Source organism: Nothobranchius furzeri, chromosome 14 (genome assembly GCF_043380555.1).
Source record: "Nothobranchius furzeri strain GRZ-AD chromosome 14, NfurGRZ-RIMD1, whole genome shotgun sequence".
In the NCBI taxonomy this organism is placed as follows: Eukaryota; Metazoa; Chordata; class Actinopteri; order Cyprinodontiformes; family Nothobranchiidae; genus Nothobranchius; species Nothobranchius furzeri.
The window spans coordinates 13,060,399-13,081,517 of NC_091754.1; the positions used below are offsets into that span (position 1 = coordinate 13,060,399).

Below are 21,119 nucleotides of genomic sequence, written 5' to 3' on the forward strand. Positions count from 1 at the left end.
TGATAAAGTATGCATCAATAATCTTTTGAAAGTTGTCTTGTGAGAATGATCATTTCAGCTCACCACACATTTCTATATCTTCATCAGAGTTATCTCCACAGTCATCCTTGCCATCGCACACCCAAGTGTGGAGTTTGCATAAGGTGTTGTTGCAAATGAATTCATCAGCCCGACAGAAGAACGCTCCTGCAATTACACAGATAAGTCCCCACGACATTTGTCACCACAACTCAGATAGGAATAAACGCTCAACATGTGTAAGATATGAAAAATGTCTAAACTACAACATTTTAATGACAAATCATTTTACACAGTGATCCAGGAAGAGTAGGGTTTTCTTTGCCTCATAAAAGTCTAAATCTATATTAGAGTGCTTCTTTAATTTTTACTTTTTAAAAGTTCACGTAGAATTAAAAACTAATCATTTCGGGGATACTGTACAGAATAGGATTTGTGCCAAAGGGGTTAACCAGAAAATACACCCTCACTTAAAATATACCAAAGATCAACTAAAAAGTACAGAAGCAAAAGTGTGAATTTCAAAAAGCAAAAAAAATAAAATAAAAAAAACAACCCCCCCTAATAAAAAAACCACAAACAACAACAACATAAACAAAATCAATCTAAGAATAAAATGAACAAAATTCAGGCTTTTATCCTGATGGACAGAATAACAGCCTGCCACCCTTCGCTTTTGATTGTGCTTGAGGATTTTCCCCTTTGCTTCCGAAAGAATAAAAAAGTGTGTCAGTAAAAGTACATATTTTGCTTTGAAATATAAATATTAACATGTTTAACTTATTTTGATTTAACAGTGTTTTTTATTATTGTGTTTTATTTCTGCTTTTGAAATTCTCACTTTTGCTTCTGGAATGCTTTTTTGGGGGAGTTGCTTTACTCTGGAATAGTTTTGTGTGGCACTGTATTTTTAGGTTGGTCCTATTGGCACAAATCTTAAATTTAAAATAAAGTTAAAGTCCCATCAGTTGTCACACACACTGATGTGTGTGCGACATTTGTTATCGGCATTTGACCCATCCCCTGGGGGAGTGGTGAACTGCAGACACAGCCGTGCTCGGGAACTATTTGGTGGTTTATCCCCCAATCCAACCCCTTAATGCTGAGTGTCAAGCAGGCAGGCATTGGGCCCCATTTTTTTAAGTCTTTGGTATGACCCGAACAGGAATCGAGCCCAGTCTCAGTGTGAACACTACCACTGGGCCACTGAGCTTATCCCACAGACATGATTATTCTATTATGGGATAAGATTTGTGCCAAAAGGAGCAACATCAAAATACTACAGAATAAAGCAAATAAAATAAAATAAACAAAAAATAAATAAATAAATGAAAAGAAACCCAAAACATTATAGAAGCAAAATTGAGAATTTAAAAAGCAAAATTAAATAAAAAAAACACTTAAAAATGTATTATTATTTTGATTTCTAAGCAAAATATTTATTTTGACATCTCATCTGTTCACATTTCACATCTTTGATATTATTATTTTTTTGGTTCTCACTTCAATCTGCATGATTCAGACTAATTGGGGTTTTATTCTGAAGGTTCGAGCAGTTTGCCTTATGCAGTTTTCCACTAGGAATTTTTTCAGAAGCAAAAGCAAAATGAGGCCCACTAAAGAGATGTAGGCATAACCAAAACATGCACTTCAGAATAAAAGACTAAATTTTGTTCTTTTCATCTTTAGATTGATTTTGCTTTTGGGATTCACAGTTTTGATTCTGAAACGTTACTGTTGGAGAATAGACAGTGCATTTTTTGGCTGATCCTTTTGGAACAATCTCATATTCTCACCATGATTGCAGTTTTCTTCATCGCTATGATCCATGCAGTCCAACACGTCATCACAGCGCCAGCGCCGAGGGATGCAGTGGGCCCGATTCAGGCACAGGAACTCATCCTCCCTGCACTCCTTCACACAGCCAACCTGCACACAGAGAAATGATGTAAATCACCAATCAGCATTAAAGGAAAAGCAAAGCTCTGTCCTGACGGGTTGACCTTTCATCTGTGAAGCAGCTGAAGTGCTGTTATTTTCAAAAGTACCTTGTTATGCTATTTTGTTGTTTCCTTGAAACATTCCAAGCTGCACTGACCTCATCGGAGCCATCGAGACAGTTGTCATGTCCGTCACAGCGCAGGCTGGCCGACACACACCCTCCGCTGGCACACACATACTCGTTCACAGAGCAAGAAGGGACAACTGGAAGAGGAAACAATAATCTCACCTGGCTTTGTCATTTAATCACATGTGATGTTAGTAAGTTGTTTTCCTCTCAACAGGTTAATAAAACCCTAAAAATATAAATAAATGTTCACTTTTGGGCATGTTAGGATTACCACTGAATTTAAATGTTGTGTATTTCCTGCTGCTGAAAAATCATAATCACACTCAGAACCCTGTACTCATATAACTGTTGGGTAAAGTTTGTGCCAAAAAGATCAACAAAAAAAAATATACCCTCACTCAAAATATACCCCAAAAAAGCAACCAAAAAGAAGTTTTCAGAAGCAAAAGTGTGAATTTCAAAACAAGAAAAAAAAAAAAAAAAAAAAAAAGAAGTTAATGTTAAAATGATTTCTGCCAACAGCTCTATGCTGTTTTTGCTTTTGCTTCTGAACGAAAGCTTTAGTGGACGTTTGCACATGGCAAACAGCTCGAACCTTCAGAATAAAGGCCCAAACAGCCTGAATAATGCAGAATTAAGGGAGAACCAAAAAAGTGCATCAAAGAAGTGAAATGTGAAGAGCTAAGAAGTTAAATTAAATATTTTGCTTTAAAATACAAATAATAAGTTATGAGTTTGTTTATTTTGATTTAAGAGTGATTATTTTTTAATGAAACTTAACTTTTGCTTTTGAAATGTTTTGGTTTATTGGGGGGTTGCTTTATTCAGGAATATTTTGCGTGGCACTGTATTTTTAGGTTGGTCCTTTTAGATGAAATCTTATCCCATAGTGATTATTTAGGGTTGCAACTCAAAAGTACGTTGGACCAACCTAGTACAGCCCAGGTGAGGTAGTCGTTACTTTTTAGTTTTCACCTGTTTCTAGGCAGTTCTTTTCATCTTCTCCCATCTTGCAGTCTTCTTGACCGTCACACAGCCATTTAAGGGAGATACAGAGGTTGTTGTGACACCGAAACTGGTCATCTGCACAGCGTGCCTCACATCCTTTCTGTGAGCAAATACAGAAAAAGGTCAAAAGGGATTCCTGGACTAAATGGATTAAACATATCCTTGCAGAACGTAATAGACAATAACTATACCAGGGGTTGAATGAGTCAGTGTTGTAAAAGGTAATTAATAGCATTTGTTGACCTAAGATAAACTTATTCCCTCCTTCCATGCAGTTTCTTTCATGACAACTAGAGGTTGAATATTCTCCTTCCTTCACGAGGAAAGAACCACCATAAATGTGACCATGTGGTAAGCAGCAACAGCTAGTGCAGAGAAGATTGTGTGGTGATGCCATATATGCGACATGCCAGCATCTGATTTGTAGTCATAGTAAATAGGGATGAGCGAGTACACCACTATCTGTATCTGTACTCGGAATGGGCGTGGCATAACCCGGAAGTGGGCGTGGTTTACATCAATATATTATTTTAAGTCTGAAATTGATATGGAATGATCAGAAGTTGATATGTGTATTGTTTATTTGAAAACTATTTACAGAGCAGCCTCAGAATTGAGATTAAATATTTTTGATCACAATAGTAAAGGAACTGTTTCAGAAAAAGGGTTTCAATAAAATAAGAACATTAATATTTAAGTGCATGGATTAATACATCTGAACTCATGCAGTAGGAACTAGGAAATATGAAATGCTAGAACCAGACACAACTTTATGTATATATTTTTATTTTAATTTGATTAAACTGATTGTTTTCTTAACGTTCTTGGCATTTTCCCACACAAAGTTAAACAAAACAATGTTGATTGAGGTGTGTGTGTGTGAGTGTGAGTGTGTGTGTGTGTGTGTGTGTGTGTGTGTGTGTGTGTGTGTGTGTGTGTGTGTGTGTGTGTGAGAGAGAGACAGAGATAGAGAGGGAGAGAGGGAGAGAGAGGGAGTTAAATAAAATTTAAAAAAAACCCGACCGGAGCGGAGGTAGTGAGTGACTGATGCAGCACGTCAGCTCTGTCTTGTCAAATGCACCACGTAAGTTACGAAAAAAGTAACTTTAAATATTCAACCGAAAAAGAGGCGAGCTGAAGAAAACCTAGGGAAAACTGAAGAAACGTGAGCAACAGTGAAGCAATCACAGCGAGATCCGTTACTGTGTGTGTGTGTGTGTGTGTGTGTGTGTGTGTGTGTGTGTGTGTGTGTGTGTGTGTGTGTGTGTGTGTGTGTGTGTGCGTGGATGAGCCGGACGGACTGCGCTCCCGGACGGCTAGAGAGTTTTGTGTGTAGGGAGGGGCGGGCGCTCTATGTGACTGGCCAATCACAGAGCGTGAAGACAGTCAGTTACCCAATGAGGATTTTCCTTCAGCACGAGTACAGATATTTACGAGGTTTACTCGTTTCATGCTCGTATTCGTCAAAAATGCTTTATCCGTACCGGAAACGAGTATCCGGCTCATCCCTAATAGTAAATGCAACTTTTTACATGCTGATACATTTTTAAGTATGTGACTGGCATGGTCGAAACAAACATCATTCCTTTTCATTTAAACTGAAGTACAACATACAGTACGTGTGATTCATGGCGTAAGGCAAAGCGGATTATAAAATAGCTCTTTTAGCCTCGTTGACTTGCCTTCAGTTTTTCTAACCAACATTTATGACTTGTTGATACTCAACAAGTGTGTGTGTGTGTGTGTGTGTGTGTGTGTGTGTGTGTGCGTGTGCGTGTGTGTGTGTGTGTGTGTGTGTGCGTGTGCGTGTGTGTGTGTGTCTGCCTGCTCTGTCTTCTCGATCCCCAGTGAGTCGTGGAGGATGGCTGCTTATACTGAGCCAGGATTCTCTGGAGGTTTCTTCCTGTTTAAAGGGAGTTTTCCTCTCCACTGTCGCTGCATGCTTGCTTAGTATGAGGATTGCTGTAAAGTCACTGACACTAGTCAGTGACTTGATGCAATTTGCTGGGTTCCTTATATAGGAAACTTTATTTCTGATTGGCTTAATGAACTGTGAATTGGAATGTTTATTATGTGGAGTGCCTTGAGACGACTCTTGTCATGATTTGGCGCTATATAAATAAACTTGAAATAAACTTGAATACTCAAGTGGACTGGGACATGCAGATTTAAGGTGGTGTGCCTTGCTTATGGTGTGTTAAAACAGCTTTTCTCAGATTTAGCCTGTCTCCGTGACCATTACAACATTATTAAAGCAGGTCAGAGACAACAGACGTATTGGTATGCTACATAAACACCCCAAGCTGCCTTTCAACAACAACAACAAGTTAATTGTTATTTTAAATTCTAGGATCCCTTCAAAAAGCAGAGATCTGGAAATTGAGCATTGGGGAGAAACATAATAAGAGGTTAATGAGGGTTGCAACTACTGGCATGGGAAGAGATTATATGTAAAAAAAATCTAATCAACTGAAAAAAGCTGCAAATGTTAAAGAGGGTGATACATTACCCTGAATAATGAATTGTAATAACAAGGACTTGTCCCTGAATTATGCAGCATGCTACATTATTACTAGAGATTGGGCTTCTTTCCCTCATAAATCTCGTTAAGTCATGTAATGCTAAAGGAAATGCACATTTAGGTTTTATTCTTCAAAAATCACCAGTGTCAGGCTACAAAAGCAATTTGAAGCTTTTAAAAAAAATTAAGACATCCACGAACAAAACAAGCAGCCTTTGTTGGGCTGAAAGGCAACGAGGATTAGGATTTCTTTCAGGAAAATGAATATGTGGTATTTCATGCACTAATGCATTTGAAGGCACAATAATTCATCACAGAGACATATCCTGTCCAGCATTGTTCGGGAATGTGGTGACCATGACAGGAAGATTCGGAAAAGTACAACGAATAATACGTCCAATGGGATTATTTCTGTGCAAACAGAGATACGTTGCATCTAATTTCAGCTCTTCCTACAGTTTGGATATGCAATCCTGGATTGTGCTGTGAGCCATACAAGCAGCCCTGACAGGTGATCAATTACGGGCTAAATTACGCTAACCATATGCTGTAATTTGGGTCCTGCTCACAGTAATTTGTGTTGATCCTTTTGCATTGTTTTCACAATGTTACACTTCTGGTTCTACGACCTATAATTTTAATACTAGCCATTACTGAACCACTGATTATACATCAGTTATCACATGATAATACAATGAGAAGCGCTGGACATAATTTCCGTTCACATTAGTAAAAGGCCACATGTCAAACAGAAAACAGAATGGTGTCCGTGTTGCTCGGGCGGGGAACTTTTCGAGTTTGTTTTTATTTTAAATCATCAAGTGAGGCACCAGTTTCAAACTCTGACCTCATCTGAATTATCCAAGCAGTCATAATCTCCATCGCAGCGGAATCTGGAGGAAATGCACTCTCCGTTTGTGCAGGCGAAGTCTTTGTGGTTGCAGGTGACCGGCTCTGCGTGAGGAAAAGAGCACAAACAACAGTTTAGCAAAATAAACACGCATCCTCTTTTGCAGAAATCAGCCAATTTGTTTCCTTTGTTTAGATCATGCCTCGGTAGAACCTGTCTTTTTATCCATTTAGTCACCATTATGTTTTAGCAACTGGCACAGCTAATCAAAATGTAAACAACTTAATTGCTGCTCTCACTGGAAGGGATGGACGAGTTCTCGTCGAAGCCAAAAAATCGTGTCTCCAAGAAATCTGCCACTTAGCAATAGCACTGTCCCCGAGGACCATGTTAGGATGCAGTTAACAGCTGGATCCGATCCATTGTCTGGACCCACCTCCTTGTTATCATGGACTATTAGCTAACTCAGGGTGTGTGTTATGTGCGGTGCTGTAACAGAGACTCCCAGCAGGCATTGCAGCAAAAATCTGATTTGCAGCCTCTCCATTGTCTCCTGGTCCAGCTGCTTTATGTTCTTTTTTTTTTGTCTTCCTTTCATCCAGCTCTTGACTGGACTGTATTTGCATTTTAAGTGCCATTAATAGGTAAGGAGACTCAGGCATCTAATAAATCATGTAAAATGTGCACACACTGCAAAAGCTCACAGAAGGTATGCATACACTCGTATAACAATTCCACCCCCGCAAACACAAATAAAAGAAGTTGAGCACAGAACAGCGTGTGAGATTTAACAAGGTGGGCTAGTGTTGTCATTTCATGAGTAGATATAAAGTAGCTCAAGAGTCTGAGCCTGACTTTCTCCTCAGAGAAGCAGCTGAGATGATAAGAAAATGAAAGCGAGGGTTGAGTCAGGCAGACGCAGTGTGAGAGTGGAACAATCGCATCGGTGTGGATGCACACCGAGGTGTGTATTTTTGTGGGATAGACGATGTCGGTGGGAAGAGAAGTCAGGTGTCCTCAAGGGATTAAACTCTTTACAGTGCATGCAGAGCATCAGTAGCATTTATAACCAATTCAACAGAGCTAACAGCACGTGACGTTGTCAGGAACTCACTGCAGTTCTCTTCGTCGGAGCCGTCTCCGCAGTCGTTCTGGCTGTCGCACCGCCAGTGGTCTGGGATGCAGTTGTTATTCTCACAGCGAAATTCATGAGGTCCACAGGTCTTTTCATCTTTTTTCATCAGGAACAGAAAAAAACATGGAGATGAAAATGGCTTCATGCAGCATGAATATTAATAGAGAACTAGCTGTCGTATTTTCAAAGTGCAATCATCATTTCCTCAAGGTTTACCAGAGTAAGTCTGGCCCGAAGTTCAAAGTACGGCGTGCATTCAAGGGGCTAATACATCATAAAGCAAAACATCTGACTGTTCCTTTAATCCTAGTCAAAAGATTTGTGACAAGAAGCTGGGTGAAATAGTTTGGATTGAAGGAGACATTTGTCTTAAAATGTAATAGTTCTATAGGCAATACAAAACATGTTTATGAAGTGTTTTTGCAAAACAATCCTTTCAAATAAAGCTATCTTAGCAGTTTTGTTTTGACACTTTCAGTACCTTCCAGAATGAGGCATTTCAGTCACTTTAATGGGATACTAAGCAGTTTTGCTTGCTTTTAGCACCCCATAGTGACCATTATTAAATGTCTGTGGTCAAAGCAAAAGTGAAACTTGTCTCCTCGCTGTGCATTCATCTTTTTAACACCGTAATCTAATTCATCACTAAATCAAGCAAATCAGCTGTGTTCTCCATCTAAAACAAGCTGGAAGGAGACTGCAGTGCCAGGTATGTAAGCTGAATTTTTTCTAAAATCACAGGTAGCGGCTTGGCACTCTGAAATACCAATTGCGGTAATCTGGAAACAGGGGGTGGTAGAGTTCTGAGTGACATTTGATTAACTCTGTAAAGGGTCATTTTAGCACATACGGGCTCAAGAAAATGATTAAAAATATGAAAAAGTTGCAAAATATCCTTTTAAGAAAACAAGTAGGAGCTGACCACGCCCACCCATCCTCCTTCAAGGCTGCTATGAGCTGAGAAGCTGATATCTGTGAGGGGCTCTGAGTAGAGCCGCTGCTTCTCAGAAGCAGCTCGTTCTTGGATATGAGAGGATGTTCTACTGTAATTTTCCGGTTTGTGATGTCACAAACGGGGAATTTATGAAATGACTCATTTTAGGCAGATCATTCCTAAAATCAAGCCTATAGAAACAAGACTGACATGTTTTTTCCACATTTGTTGTGTTTATAGAGGCAGTAGAGACTCAAACGTTTTGCACAATGTCCCACATTCAAGTCATGTTTGACTTTTTGTCAGTAAAATAACAGAATAAATTGATAGTGACTATAAATTTAAAGATAGCCACTTGTTTGTACTTTTTTGTTGTTCTTTGTTTCTGTTGATATATAGGAAGTCTCATTTACACTTTGTGTCATCGATGTGTAATTTATTTACCTTTTACACTCATATTTCCAACTTTATACGTGAGTTTATTATTTCAAAATAAAAAGCCATAAATAAAAATTTTGATAAAAAGGTCTACTAATTGATTGTGCATAGGCACCAATGTAAAGCAGGCTGTCCATTGGTTTAAAGTTGAAAAAGTCCTATCACTGCCCGCTTTTCTACGCACGCACACACACACACACACACACACACACACACACACACACACACACACACACACACACACACACACACACACACACACACACACACTTTGGTGCCCATTTCCTAATTTGTCCTTATCCAATGGGAACCAAACTGAACTTGGCACTTCTACAAAGCGGTTGTCTATGGATCCCTTAGAGAAAGTAATATTATAAACATCTCCATCTTCTGCAAGGCCTAAGGGACAACTTTGAGAAGAAAATAATTTGAAATGATAAATGATGGATAAAATGTCTCCAGAATATGACGTTCATTAGGAAGATGGTCCTGATGAGGGGTTTTGTGAATATGGCTCCCACCTTTAGTGACAGGTTGGTGTTCTTTGCCTTTTTCCCTCCATATGACCAGTTACTAGTAAATGTAAGTGACCGTGACAACACCCCTGTTTTTCTGAAAAGCTCAGAGATTTTCCACAAGAAGGATTCTGAGCCACATAATTGTGGCCACATGCAGCTGCATAACTCTGCTCACTGGGAACAATACAAAGAAAAATATATTGGATCTCTGCATACAAGCAAATTGTCACGCTGAGAGCAGTAGGAGGTTAGGACCCTAGGTGCAGATTACCCCAGATGACACGAGGCAGGAGCATTTTAAAAATAAATCCTTTATTTAGGCTGATGAACTAAAATATCCAATGGGGCAGGAAGCCAAAAACAAAAATCCTGAATCAGGAGAACAAAAGCTCACATAGAGCACAAAACCTAGAGACTACAACTAAAGCTCACTGAGAGCACAAAACCTGGGAACGAGACACAAAGCTCACACAGAGCACCAAAACAACGCTGACAAGAACAATAGACCAACAAGACACTGAGGCCCTGTCCACACGTAGCCGGGGATCTGCCAAAACGTAGATATTTTTCTACGTTTTGGCCTGTCATCCACACGAAAACTGAGTTTTTTCACACGAAAACGGATCTTTTTAAAAACTCCGGCCAAAGTGAAGATCTGCGTTTTCTCCGTTTTGGGTGTCTGCGTGTGGACAGACAAAACCGGAGTTTTAAGGTCTGCAACGTCACTTTCCGCGACAAAAAATGCTGACATCACGTGTGCGACCTGTGTTTACACTAGCCGGCATCATGGATGCCCTCAGAGCTGCGCTCACTTTATCAACTGTCCAAGCGCTTTCTGCTTGTTTGTTTTTGCAAGCGGAATTACTGCTCCTTGTGGAAGACCACAGACGAAGGACGAGGTTCAGAACGGGGGAAGTACTGCCGCCTACAGGTCTGGCATGTCCTTAACAACGTATTTATCCGGGTACGTGTGGACAGAGTTTTTTTTTAAACGAGGTGGTGTGGATGCAAGTTTTTGGAGGGGCGGATATTCGTTTAAAAAAAAACCCGGCTACGTGTGGACTAGGCCTGAGACAAGACAGGGCTTATATACACTGGGGTATGATGGGAGGCAGATGGGCTGCAGGTGTGTGGAGAGAGAACCAGGTGAAAGCAATTAACTAATCAGGGAGGAAACTAACATGACCTAAGAGTAAAGAGTAAAAAACCTAAAGACAAGATGAGCAGCAAAATAAACTAATATTCTAGGGGGGAGGGAAACTACAAAAACCTGTGGAAAAAACATACTAAAGAGACTAATAAAAAGAGAAGCTGAACCTATAAAAAACTACAGAGGGGTGACTGGGGGAGACTAAAGGGACACAGGACCTGGGAGAGACATCTGGAGGGCTGAAGACCAGGGGACACATGAGGAACACAAAAGTCTCCTTCAGACAGGCCATGAAAAACGGAAATGTTCCGGACTCTGTCCGTAAGACCTTTGTGTCTGAATACAAACATCCGGATAACGTGTTCCAGAATTTTACCGGACGAAGCCCCTAGTAACAGGTCCGGACTTGTTACGGACAGGGTGGCTGCTTCAGACTGGTGAGGTAGAGTTCTGGACGGGGGCGGGGGGGTGGGGTGGGGGGGGGGGGACTGCGGGACGCTGTGCGCACCTAGATAGCCCGCTGCTGTAGCATGCGGCGAACCACGGCAGCTCGCCTCCTACGGTACCGTCTAGACGCACGACGGAGCGCTTCACACCGCTTCAGTGATTCCTTTAACCATTGAGCTTCATCATCCAGGTCTCTTATGCGTCTTCGTGTGCGCAGAATTATGCTTAAGCGCCTCGTGATTTTTATCTTGAGAGGCGCTATAGAAATGATATTTTCTTCTTCTTCTCCTTCTTAACATAAGTCCGATTCTCCCCCCCACCCCACCCCCGCCGCCGTCAGACATCTGGAACTTTTCCCTGCTGTGTGAACACAGCCGAAAGGACAAGTTCCGGTACAAAAGTGGTGTGTCTGAAAACACAGTTCCGGTTAAAAACCAGATTGAATTGTCCACAAATGTTCCAGAATGTCAGTCTGAAAAGGGGGGATCGGACTTATGTTAAGAAGAAGAAGAAGAAGAAGAAGAAGAAAATATAATTTCTATAGCGCCTCTCAAGATAAAAATCACGAGGCGCTTAAGCATAATTCTGCGCACACGAAGACGCATAAGAGACCTGGATGATGAAGCTCAATGGTTAAAGGAATCACTGAAGCGGTGTGAAGCGCTCCGTCGCGCGTCTAGACGGTACCGTAGGAGGCAAGCTGCCGTGGTTTGCTGCGTGCTACAGGAGCGGGCTATCTAGGTGCGCACAGCGTCCCCCGGTCCCCTCCTCCTCCCCCTCCCCCTTGTCCGGAACTCTACCTCACCAGTCTGAAGCAGCCACCCTGTCCGTAACAAGTCCGGACCTGTTACTAGGGGCTTCGTCCGGTAAAATTCCGGAACACGTTATCCGGATGTTTGTATTCAGACGCAAAGGTCTTACGGACAGAGTCCGGAACATTTCCGTTTTTCATGGCCTGTCTGAAGGGGGCTAAGGAGACACATGAGGGAGACGCAGACACAGACCATGACACAAATAAAGCGAGTGAATCCAAGCTATAACTTGCTTCTACTGATGTGAACACTTTACTCTGAAAACTAAATCACTATAAAATTGTGACCAGAATAAGAATTATTCATAATTAATTTGTTAATTCTAGAATAAAAATTAAAATTAGAGCATCTTTTTTGCAAATGCCTTCTAAGAATAAGTTATTAGAGTGAAAGTGAATCCTGGGTTAGGTTTTGCTGTTAGGGAGGAGATGTGTCATAAGGAGAGGCAGACAGATTCTGCCTGGATCTATTTCCAACGTGATGGCAGGAGGAGGAAAAGCTGAGAGCAACAACAAAAGAAAAGTACACAAGACAGCAATTCATTAAAAAGCAGCTCAGACTACAGTGTTCAAAAACGTGAAGAAGCGCGGAAATGAGTATTTTCCTTTTAAGTCAAAATTTAATAAGGTGGCTGGGAAATCTTTAGACTGTCTCAGGTGTTTCAAGTTAAATATCTTCATGTTTATTTTCCTCTGAGTCAGTAAAAACTATTTAGATGGTGGCATAAATAAATAAATAAATAAAATATCGGTTTGGTTGGCTAGAGTCACTAAAGTGTCACTGTTAATACAGAGTCTTCTAAAGTTAACTGATGTAAAGAAAAAAATATATTTTTAACAAACTTAGAATTCAACGTGTGAGAAATGGATGAAGGGGAAAATAAAGAGAGGATGGTGTTCACTTAAAGTCAGGAAACATCACTTGTGTTGTGACGGTCACATGATCACAGCCAGTCAGAAAAAAGGAAGAAAAAAATACAGATTTTAATATTTTAGCAGCTTTTCTGAACGCAGCTCAGATGCAAAGGCAGGTGGTGTGTTTTACTTGATTTTCTCATTAATGAAGACATTTAAAGACGGTAGAGCAATCTGTTGGTTTTCTTTACTTGTCTTTCTTATTTATTAGCTGAAATCTGGATGGACGCTTCATCATTTAGAAACACACACAGATCTTAAAGGCCAAGTTCACTCGTTTTTTCAACACATCTGAAGTGGTCTCTAGTTTAAATGAAAGCCTTGAGTCAATCTCTGAGGTAAAAAAAAAAGGCTCTGGCACTCATGTTTCAGGAAGTAGAGGTGAGCAGGACACTTTCCTTTTTCTGATATTTGGACATCTGGCCTCTGATTGGCTAATAGCAACACAATTCTACCACAGACTCTGATTTGCAACGTTGACATTTTATCCCCAGAAATAACACAAGCCTGAAGGGGTTTCACGGTGTGGTGGTGTTGCTAATGCTAATGGTTAGCTTCTACTAGCTGTGACGCACCCTTCCATCTCCTGGATGCTGAATCAAATGTCAAAGCCCAGTGTCAAAAATAAGTGCTTTCCTGGCATCAAAATGTGTCTTTGAAAATTCTTGGACATCAAATGTGCAATCCATGGCACCTACAAACAGGCTTAAAAATTACCTCATCAGCTCACGGACTCCTGTTAAATCTTTTTAGCAAAAGTTGACCCATGGTCCGGTAATAGATTGGCATGACTTAGGCTGGAAATATACTTGCTGATTGCAGATGCATACACGCGTTTAAAATGGCTGCCTCGTGTAGCTAGCATTGCGTTCTCTACTGTGTACCCTAGTGGAATCCTGCAGTGCAGTGCAGCAGCAAGTATGTGAACAAAGATGTAGCCTGCTGCCTGAGTCATCACGAGTGTATTACCAGCCTTGGGCTCCCTTTTTGACAATGTGATGTGTGTTACAGCTCCTGTGTTCCCACTGTGATCAGCACTTTGGACAGCGCCTGCAAGCTGCCACTTTCCTCTCCAGCATTGATCCAGCCTCCACTTTCAGCACCAAGGAGAGAGACATGCTGCTTTGCAGGTCCAGCTGAAGCACAGGAATCTGCAATAATCCAGTTCAAGACCTCAAAAGGCTGAGCGTGTCAGTCATTTAGGGGCCCAGACCCATTCTGTTGTCCCCTTGGCTGTGGCTTGGTTTGTATTAGAAGAACTTGTTGTTGGAGAACTTATGATTTGTGACTCTGCTTAGTTTATTGTTATCCTTGTTTTAGTAACCTTAGATTTCCTGTTTTCGTGTAGAAGAGTGATTTTAGTTAAGAGCCTTCCTGTTTTGTTTTAAGTTATTGCAGCTGTGGCTTTATCCAGCATTTCGTGTTTAGGTAATTAGTCAAGTTGCATGATTTTCACCCAGTGGGTTACATTTCTGTTATTTAGTATTAGATACAAGAGAGTTGTTTTTGTTTGTTTTACCGCAGCGCCTCTTCTTATTATGGGAGTGAACCTGTGTTATAATAAGCATTTTGTTAACTGCTAAGTCTTGGTTCATTCCTTTAATTTCCTCCTTGAACTCCTAGACTGGAGGGGGTGTAACAACGAGGAACTGTCAGGCTTTTCTAATCCGAGGGTTTCCCCATCTTTTTCTATAAGCAGCTAATGCAGGAAAGAGGGGTAGAAGGCCATTTTTATGTCAAGCCTTAATGTTAAACTCAGTGATCGATCACATTTTAAGAACAATTTAAAAAATGGTATCTCAGTGAACTTGATCTTTAGGATTACACATCTGCATCCTTCCATGTGTGCCTGGAGCCTGCACATGTCCTTTAAGCTCTGAGTGAATCTGAGAGCCAGTTAAAACATCGAGTCATCCTGAGTCACACCAGAGTGCAGCCAAGGGTGAAATGAATTCAAAATCCATCAGTTTCTTGCAAACAAATCAGGGATATTTCTGGTAAAGTGGGATTCCGCAACTCACCACAGTTAGCCTCGTCTGACCCGTCTGCGCAGTCGGGATCCTCGTCACAAACCCACAGTTTGGAGATGCAGTGCATGGAGGCCTTACACTGGAACTGGTCAGGGGAGCAGGTGCTTTCAGCTACATCCAGAGAAAACATAGAGTTGCATATTTGATCATTTGTCTGCAGAAAGGCCTGAGTCATCATACGAGGTGACTGTAATGCACGAGGCAGGGAGGAGTCACATTATGCCTCCCAAACACCTCCTTTGCCCCCATTTCCAGTGGTATATTACAAGGTTGCAGTTTCTACACTTTTATATGACTTGACATGGTTTCAAATAGCATTTTAATTTTCAGTGGTGCAGTGTTCATTACAAAAGGTGCATTCAAAACCACATCCAATCATGGTGGAGGTTTAAGCAGGGCTGAAGTAATTAGTTTCACTTTAATTAAAGTTTTTTTTTTCTTCCGACTGCAGCTAACTTTCCTCCAGCCTCCTTCCCTCTCCCTCACCCCTGCGGTTATCATATATAAGTCGAGCAGTCAGAGAGACTTGAATGGGTGTGATATTCTGATGAGATACATCATTGCAGACAAAATCCGTTCTTATCCTCTGTGTGATTCAATTTCTAATCCCTTTTCACAGGAGCAAGCCATAACAGGAGTTGGCTGTGGAATACCCAATGTAGACTGTAATCCGAATGTGCTCTGATGTGCTGTTCAGCCGTACACATTAGCTGATTATAGGGGAAAAAAAGCACATTTAAGGTGCCTCTTTTGGGACCAATGGTGACCCCAAAAAACTCTTAAAGTTTACATCCCTGCTTTTATTTACACAATTTCACATCATTTATTGTAAATTTCCTGCCGTATTGTTTTTTTTTTTCCTTTTTTTTGGGGGGGGGGGGGGGGGGGTGTTTTGCTTTAGTCTTTGTGTGGACATGCATACTCGTTAACCTTTGACTGCAGCTGGTATAACTGAGTCCCCCCACTGTGAGACAAAAAAGGATATTTCAATTCTATTCTACAGGGAAGCATTCGTCCATCCGTTCATCAAGACAGCGCACACAACAGTGAGACTGACTTTGACTGATAGAGTGCGTTTACATGCAGCCAGTAACCCTTTAAAAACCCGAATATTCACAATAACCCGGTTCCGCAGGTCCATGTAAACACCGCCGAAAACCCGGATATGCTCAACCCGGTTACTACACCTGGGGTAACCCTTTTCTAACCCGAATGTTTGGTCGTTTAAACGCATACCGGGATATCCCCATCAAAGCGTGTGTTCTGTGCATGCTCTGTTCGCAAGGAATTTTGGTCTTTTGAGTAGCGAGACGTCTTGTATGCGCCAGAACACCGGAAGTAAACAACAAGTTGGGAGCAACATGGTGAGTCGCGGCACAGCACCACACTTTTGGAGTGATGAGGAAACTAAAGCACAAGCAAACGCGGTCACCATCTCTTCCGAACTGGGAAACATGTTGTTGTTTTCACAGATACCGGAACAAGAAGAACCGGAAACGAGGCATATTGCATCTGGATGTAGTCCATACGTCCTGACGCTACCCCAACGTCCGCATTTAAATCGGGTTATGCAAGTTAGAGGTAACTCTTTCTATTTATGCTTGTAAACGGGTTATTCTGATCAACTCAGAAACCCGAAAACCGACCTTAACCCGATCATAACCCGGATATTGGCTGCATGTAAACGTAGTCATAGAAAGCTGGAGAAAGTGCATACAGGTGTGTACCAGCTCAGTTAAACACTGAACATGATTTAAGACAATGAAAGTGTAAAAACAGGTCCTTACGACAGTCCGTCTCATCCTCTCCGTCCCCACAGTCATCCTGACCATTGCAGCGCAGGTTGAGGGGAATGCATTTCTGTTTCCTGGTGCACTTGAACTGTCCTGACAGGCAGATGTATGTCTCTTAAAAAAGAAGGTGGAAAAAAAGTCAGCAAACTTTGACACTGTAGTTATTGTGTCTGAATCCAGAGGCTGTAACCTTGAGTACACATATAAAGACCCAATATGTCACAACAAGGTGACCAGGGGCATGTCCAGGCAGTGGCCTGCGGTAGCACATGCCACCCTTGGAATATGAGTGGCCACCCCTTCGAGTTCTGTCCACAAAAAGGCTGGGGTTATAAACTCCATAACAAAGGTGGCAGCATGCACCTTTAACATTGGTTTCTAGCCTCGGCCAATACAACATTTTTGTATTTTCTTTACCACTATTTATTATTTTTTTATGGTGACATGAATAGTAGAGTGCTGGTTCCAGTCCCACTGTACTACAGTAAGCAGCAGTGATGCACCAAGAAGTGGCGTGTCAACCACAGCTCAAAGAAGAAGAAGAGATAAAAATGGCCATGGCACAAAGTGGAACTCACAAATACCCTAAAATAAAGCCTGTGATCCCAGACGCATCCATCCTGTTGGAGGCTTGTGAGTCCTTGCTTGTTTCTACTGTAAACAGCGCGCTCTGGGTGTGTCCGAATCCACACGAAGGATTCTTGTAAGAGCGCATTTTGAGGTCGATGACGTCACAGCGCAGCGACGAGTACTGTCCAAATTCCAAGAATACTCATTCTCGCGTCCTCGCTCCGCCCACATTTAGAGGACGGGTTTGTTGTATCCTCACAGAACAAGGCTATCCCAGCATGCTTTGCACAACGGCTGTGGATTTTCAACAGGAGGAGAAAATGGGGAGAGGTACGAGGTTTTGAACATAAGTTTGTTAAAAACTAGCCGAAGAAACATAAAAAACTTAAAGCGGTTCAGTTTATAGATATTTTGCATTTGTATGTTTGTTTTTTAAATTACATTTTAGGCAGAAATCAGCCAGAACGAGTTTGTTTCGCTGGTCCCAGTTATTCCCATTTGTGTGTGTGGGTGTGTGTGTGTGTGTGTGTAGCAAATTAAACTTGACATTTGTTTTAAGGACAACGGAGCAAAGAAGCGTTTTTATTAAGCTTAGAGGTGAAGCGTGAAGCTGTTTACACACAACCACAGAAGTTCTTTTGTGAAAAGTGGTTTTAGCATTCAGGGATTTACAGCTGACACGTTTTAATGAAGTAAAAAGTTTGTGTGAAGAATAAAAGTTTTATCTTCTCATGTGGATAGATGTAAAAATGTGTTTATTGCTTTTTTGTCACCTGTGATCTGGTTTTCTCTGTTTAGGACTGCAGGTGTCCAGGGTCGGGAGAGGCTTTACCTGGTGGTCATCCTGGGAGAGAGGCCTTCTGCTGTCATCATGTTAATGTTATTTAGCTGTTTGATATTTGAACATATTTATTAAAACAAATACTAACTGATAACTCTTTCTGGTCATTGGTTTTGAGTCGCTTTGGACAAAAGCGTCTGCTAAATACATAAACATAAACATTTTATCACCAGTTTTATTATTACAGATGTTTTTGAACATGTTACATGAACAGAAAATGAAAAGATGGTAAGGAGACAAGATTATTTATAAAAGGTTAAACTTATTTACAGATCAAAACCAGTATGGACCAGTTATGTACGGTTAAAGCAGGATTAACCTGAGTGACTCTTCCTGACCAGTATGGACCAGTTATGTACGGTTAAAGCAGGATTAACCTGAGTGACTCTTCTTGGATCATTTATTTTAAACTGAGTGAGCAGGAAGTATTTAACAGTGCAGCTGGATCTGCTGCAGGAGGACCCAGGCGTGGATGGAGGGCTGGAGCAGACCCGTGGCTGGACGTTTCTGGTCAGAGCATCGGCTCTGAGTTTGATGGGTGTCAGTCATATGCCCCCACCCTCACAGCCCTGCTCTATCAGCTCCACTTTAGTATGTTCCAGGTGTTGATGCAACACATGATGTGGTTAAGATTGCGGTGGTGGGAACCGCCCACCAGGCTTAAATAGTGTATTCGGGGCAGCAGTAGCTCAACAGGTTGAGCGGGTTGTCCAGTAATCAGAAGGTTGCAGGTTCGATCCCGGCTCCGGACAGAGAATTCTGCTGTTGTGTCCTTGGGCAAGACACTTAACCCACCTTGCCTGCTGGTGGTGGTCAGAGGGACCGGTGGCGCCTGTGCTCGGCAGCCTCACCTCTGTCGCCTCTGTCAGTGCGCCCCAGGGCAGCTGTGGCTACATCGTAGCTCATCCCCACCAGTGTGTGAATGTGTGTGTGAATGGATGAATGATACACTGTAGTGTAAAGCGCTTTGGAGTCCTTACTCTGAGAGGCGCTATACAAGTGCGGGTCATTTATTATTATTCTACAGCTGACATCACCATGCAAGTGCTGATGGCTGCTAACGCTAGACAAATGAATCACATTGACCAATGAAAAACAACAGGACTGAAGCACGTGGACATCGACAATAACAACCCGACAGACACACAATTCTAATTTAAATGCTGATAGTTACTCGTTACGCACAACGCTCAAGTAGTTTTCTTATTTTTACTCTTGGGTTATTATCGGTTACTACTTGTTACTTACCACCCACCTCTGTTCTAAAGCCTTTATCGTCCATGTTTGGATGCTGTCCGACATCTGAGAGCGTTGCTAGTATCAGCTCACTGTTTTCGAATGTAGGACCTTTCCGACCAACAAACTGAATAGAACAAGTATACGCACACCCCTTGATCTGCTTCACACTGTGAAAATCTGCTCTTCAACATAAATATTGCCACCACTTTGCTTTGTCTGTCTTTAGTTTGACTTGTTTCCCTCTCCACCTGTTTCACGTCGTCACGGACCTTACTCAGCACTGGAACATGGATAAAAAATGTCCCCTCCAACATCTGAGCTGGATATCTAGAGTCTGATTAGATCTCCCCCAACAGTGGTGCTTAGCACCTTCCTATTTGATCACCATTTAGGAGATGAAACTACAACTTTGAGACGAGCGAGCGGAGTGACTCAGACCCATAGGCACCCATACAAAATACACACTGGCTTGCCTAGGGCTACATCCCACAATGCATTGCAATAGTTTGACACAGCCACTTTTTAGCTACTGTAGAATGCCCCATTTAGCTCTTCAGAAACCTACGGGTGACAGCACGGACGGTTCGTCCATATTTCTGCAGTCAGTGATTCATACACAGAGTTATACTTTATTAACAAAAGATCAAATGAAAAGGGAGAAGAATCAAAGCAGCAGTTTGATTAATAAATTGTAAAGATTTATATACAGTGCACAATCAATAGCTGAAAAAAACAACAACCACATTTACAATATTCTCCTTACCACAATTAGCCTCATCTGTGTTGTCACCACAGTCATTTTCTCCATCACAGATGAAAGGAGGAAGGGCACAGAGGCCCGTGCCACACTGAAAACGTCCAGGCTGACATTTGAATTCCGCTGTTCAAAAGCAAATATTGTGCAGTTAGTTTAAAAAAAGAAAACAGTGGCTCAAAGCTCATAATAAAAAGACGTCAATAACATGTTTTCAGTCTCTCATTTGCTTGTAGTTTGCAACAAATTCAATGTCTGAAACAAAAAAAAAAAAAAACGACACTTACGGCATTCCGAAGGTTCATCTGAGCCATCCCCACAATCATCCACTGTGTCACACTTCCACCAAAAGGGGATACACTCATCCGTCCCACAACGAAACTACGTCCAAAGAAGAAAAAAAAGAAGAAAGAATTCAACGTCAACATGCTTGAACTTCAGCATTCTTCAACCAGAGTTGCAATCAATACACAAACATTTCCTTTGCCCTTCATGTCAGTAAAGAACAGCCCATGAAAGTAAAGCAATTTGCCTTCAGGGGAGCCGTGCTTATCAGAACAGAGGAACAAACAACATGATCACACTAAGTGTAGATGTGGGGGGGAAGAAAAATGGGGCTGACCTGACTGGAGGTGCAGTTGGAGAGGCAGGTTTTATTGTCAGCAGCCAGGTAAAAATTTGTGGGACAGGCACATTTGTGTTCCCCACCAGGGGAAAGGAGACATAAGTGGCTGCATCCGCCATTAGCAATCTGGCATTGGTGCTTGGGTACTGGGCAGAAGAGTGGAATTACAAGGACTGTGTATGAAAAAACATTTCCTTCTTGAAATATGAAAAAAGAGGGGAAAAAACAAGGCTTTTTACCTTCAGGCTGGCGCAGGGAGTGGTAGACCTTGATTGATTTGATGGCCTGCCAGGAGTTGAGGAGCTCGATCCCCTGGGCACCGGTAGTCTTGTGTGCACGTCGCAGTGATTTGGACTTCCCATCCGTCCAATACACAAAGTCCTCAAACAAAGTCAATGCCATTACTCCTTGGATGTGATCATAGGACACTGAAGGGGGACACATAGCCATG

The 21,119-nt window shown here is 41.7% G+C and overlaps 1 protein-coding gene across 5 annotated transcripts in view; it reads right to left on the reverse strand.

The window, feature by feature from the left end:
* Positions 1-21,119, reverse strand: part of lrp1bb (low density lipoprotein receptor-related protein 1Bb) — a 481,608-nt gene that overhangs the window by 105,786 nt on the left and 354,703 nt on the right. For all 5 annotated transcript variants that reach the window (XR_011516175.1, XM_070543934.1, XM_070543933.1 and 2 more), the window contains 12 exons: positions 20,908-21,096; positions 20,666-20,814; positions 20,331-20,424; positions 20,053-20,169; positions 16,634-16,753; positions 14,838-14,957; positions 7,583-7,699; positions 6,466-6,572; positions 3,065-3,197; positions 2,117-2,223; positions 1,815-1,947; positions 64-186 (listed from right to left, as the gene is read on the reverse strand). Coding sequence is in view for 4 of the 5 variants with exons in the window: in XM_070543934.1 (XP_070400035.1) it covers positions 64-186; positions 1,815-1,947; positions 2,117-2,223; positions 3,065-3,197; positions 6,466-6,572; positions 7,583-7,699; positions 14,838-14,957; positions 16,634-16,753; positions 20,053-20,169; positions 20,331-20,424; positions 20,666-20,814; positions 20,908-21,096 (1,509 nt within the window). In the remaining variant the exon portion in view is untranslated. The remainder of the gene's footprint in view (positions 1-63; positions 187-1,814; positions 1,948-2,116; positions 2,224-3,064; positions 3,198-6,465; positions 6,573-7,582; positions 7,700-14,837; positions 14,958-16,633; positions 16,754-20,052; positions 20,170-20,330; positions 20,425-20,665; positions 20,815-20,907; positions 21,097-21,119) is intronic.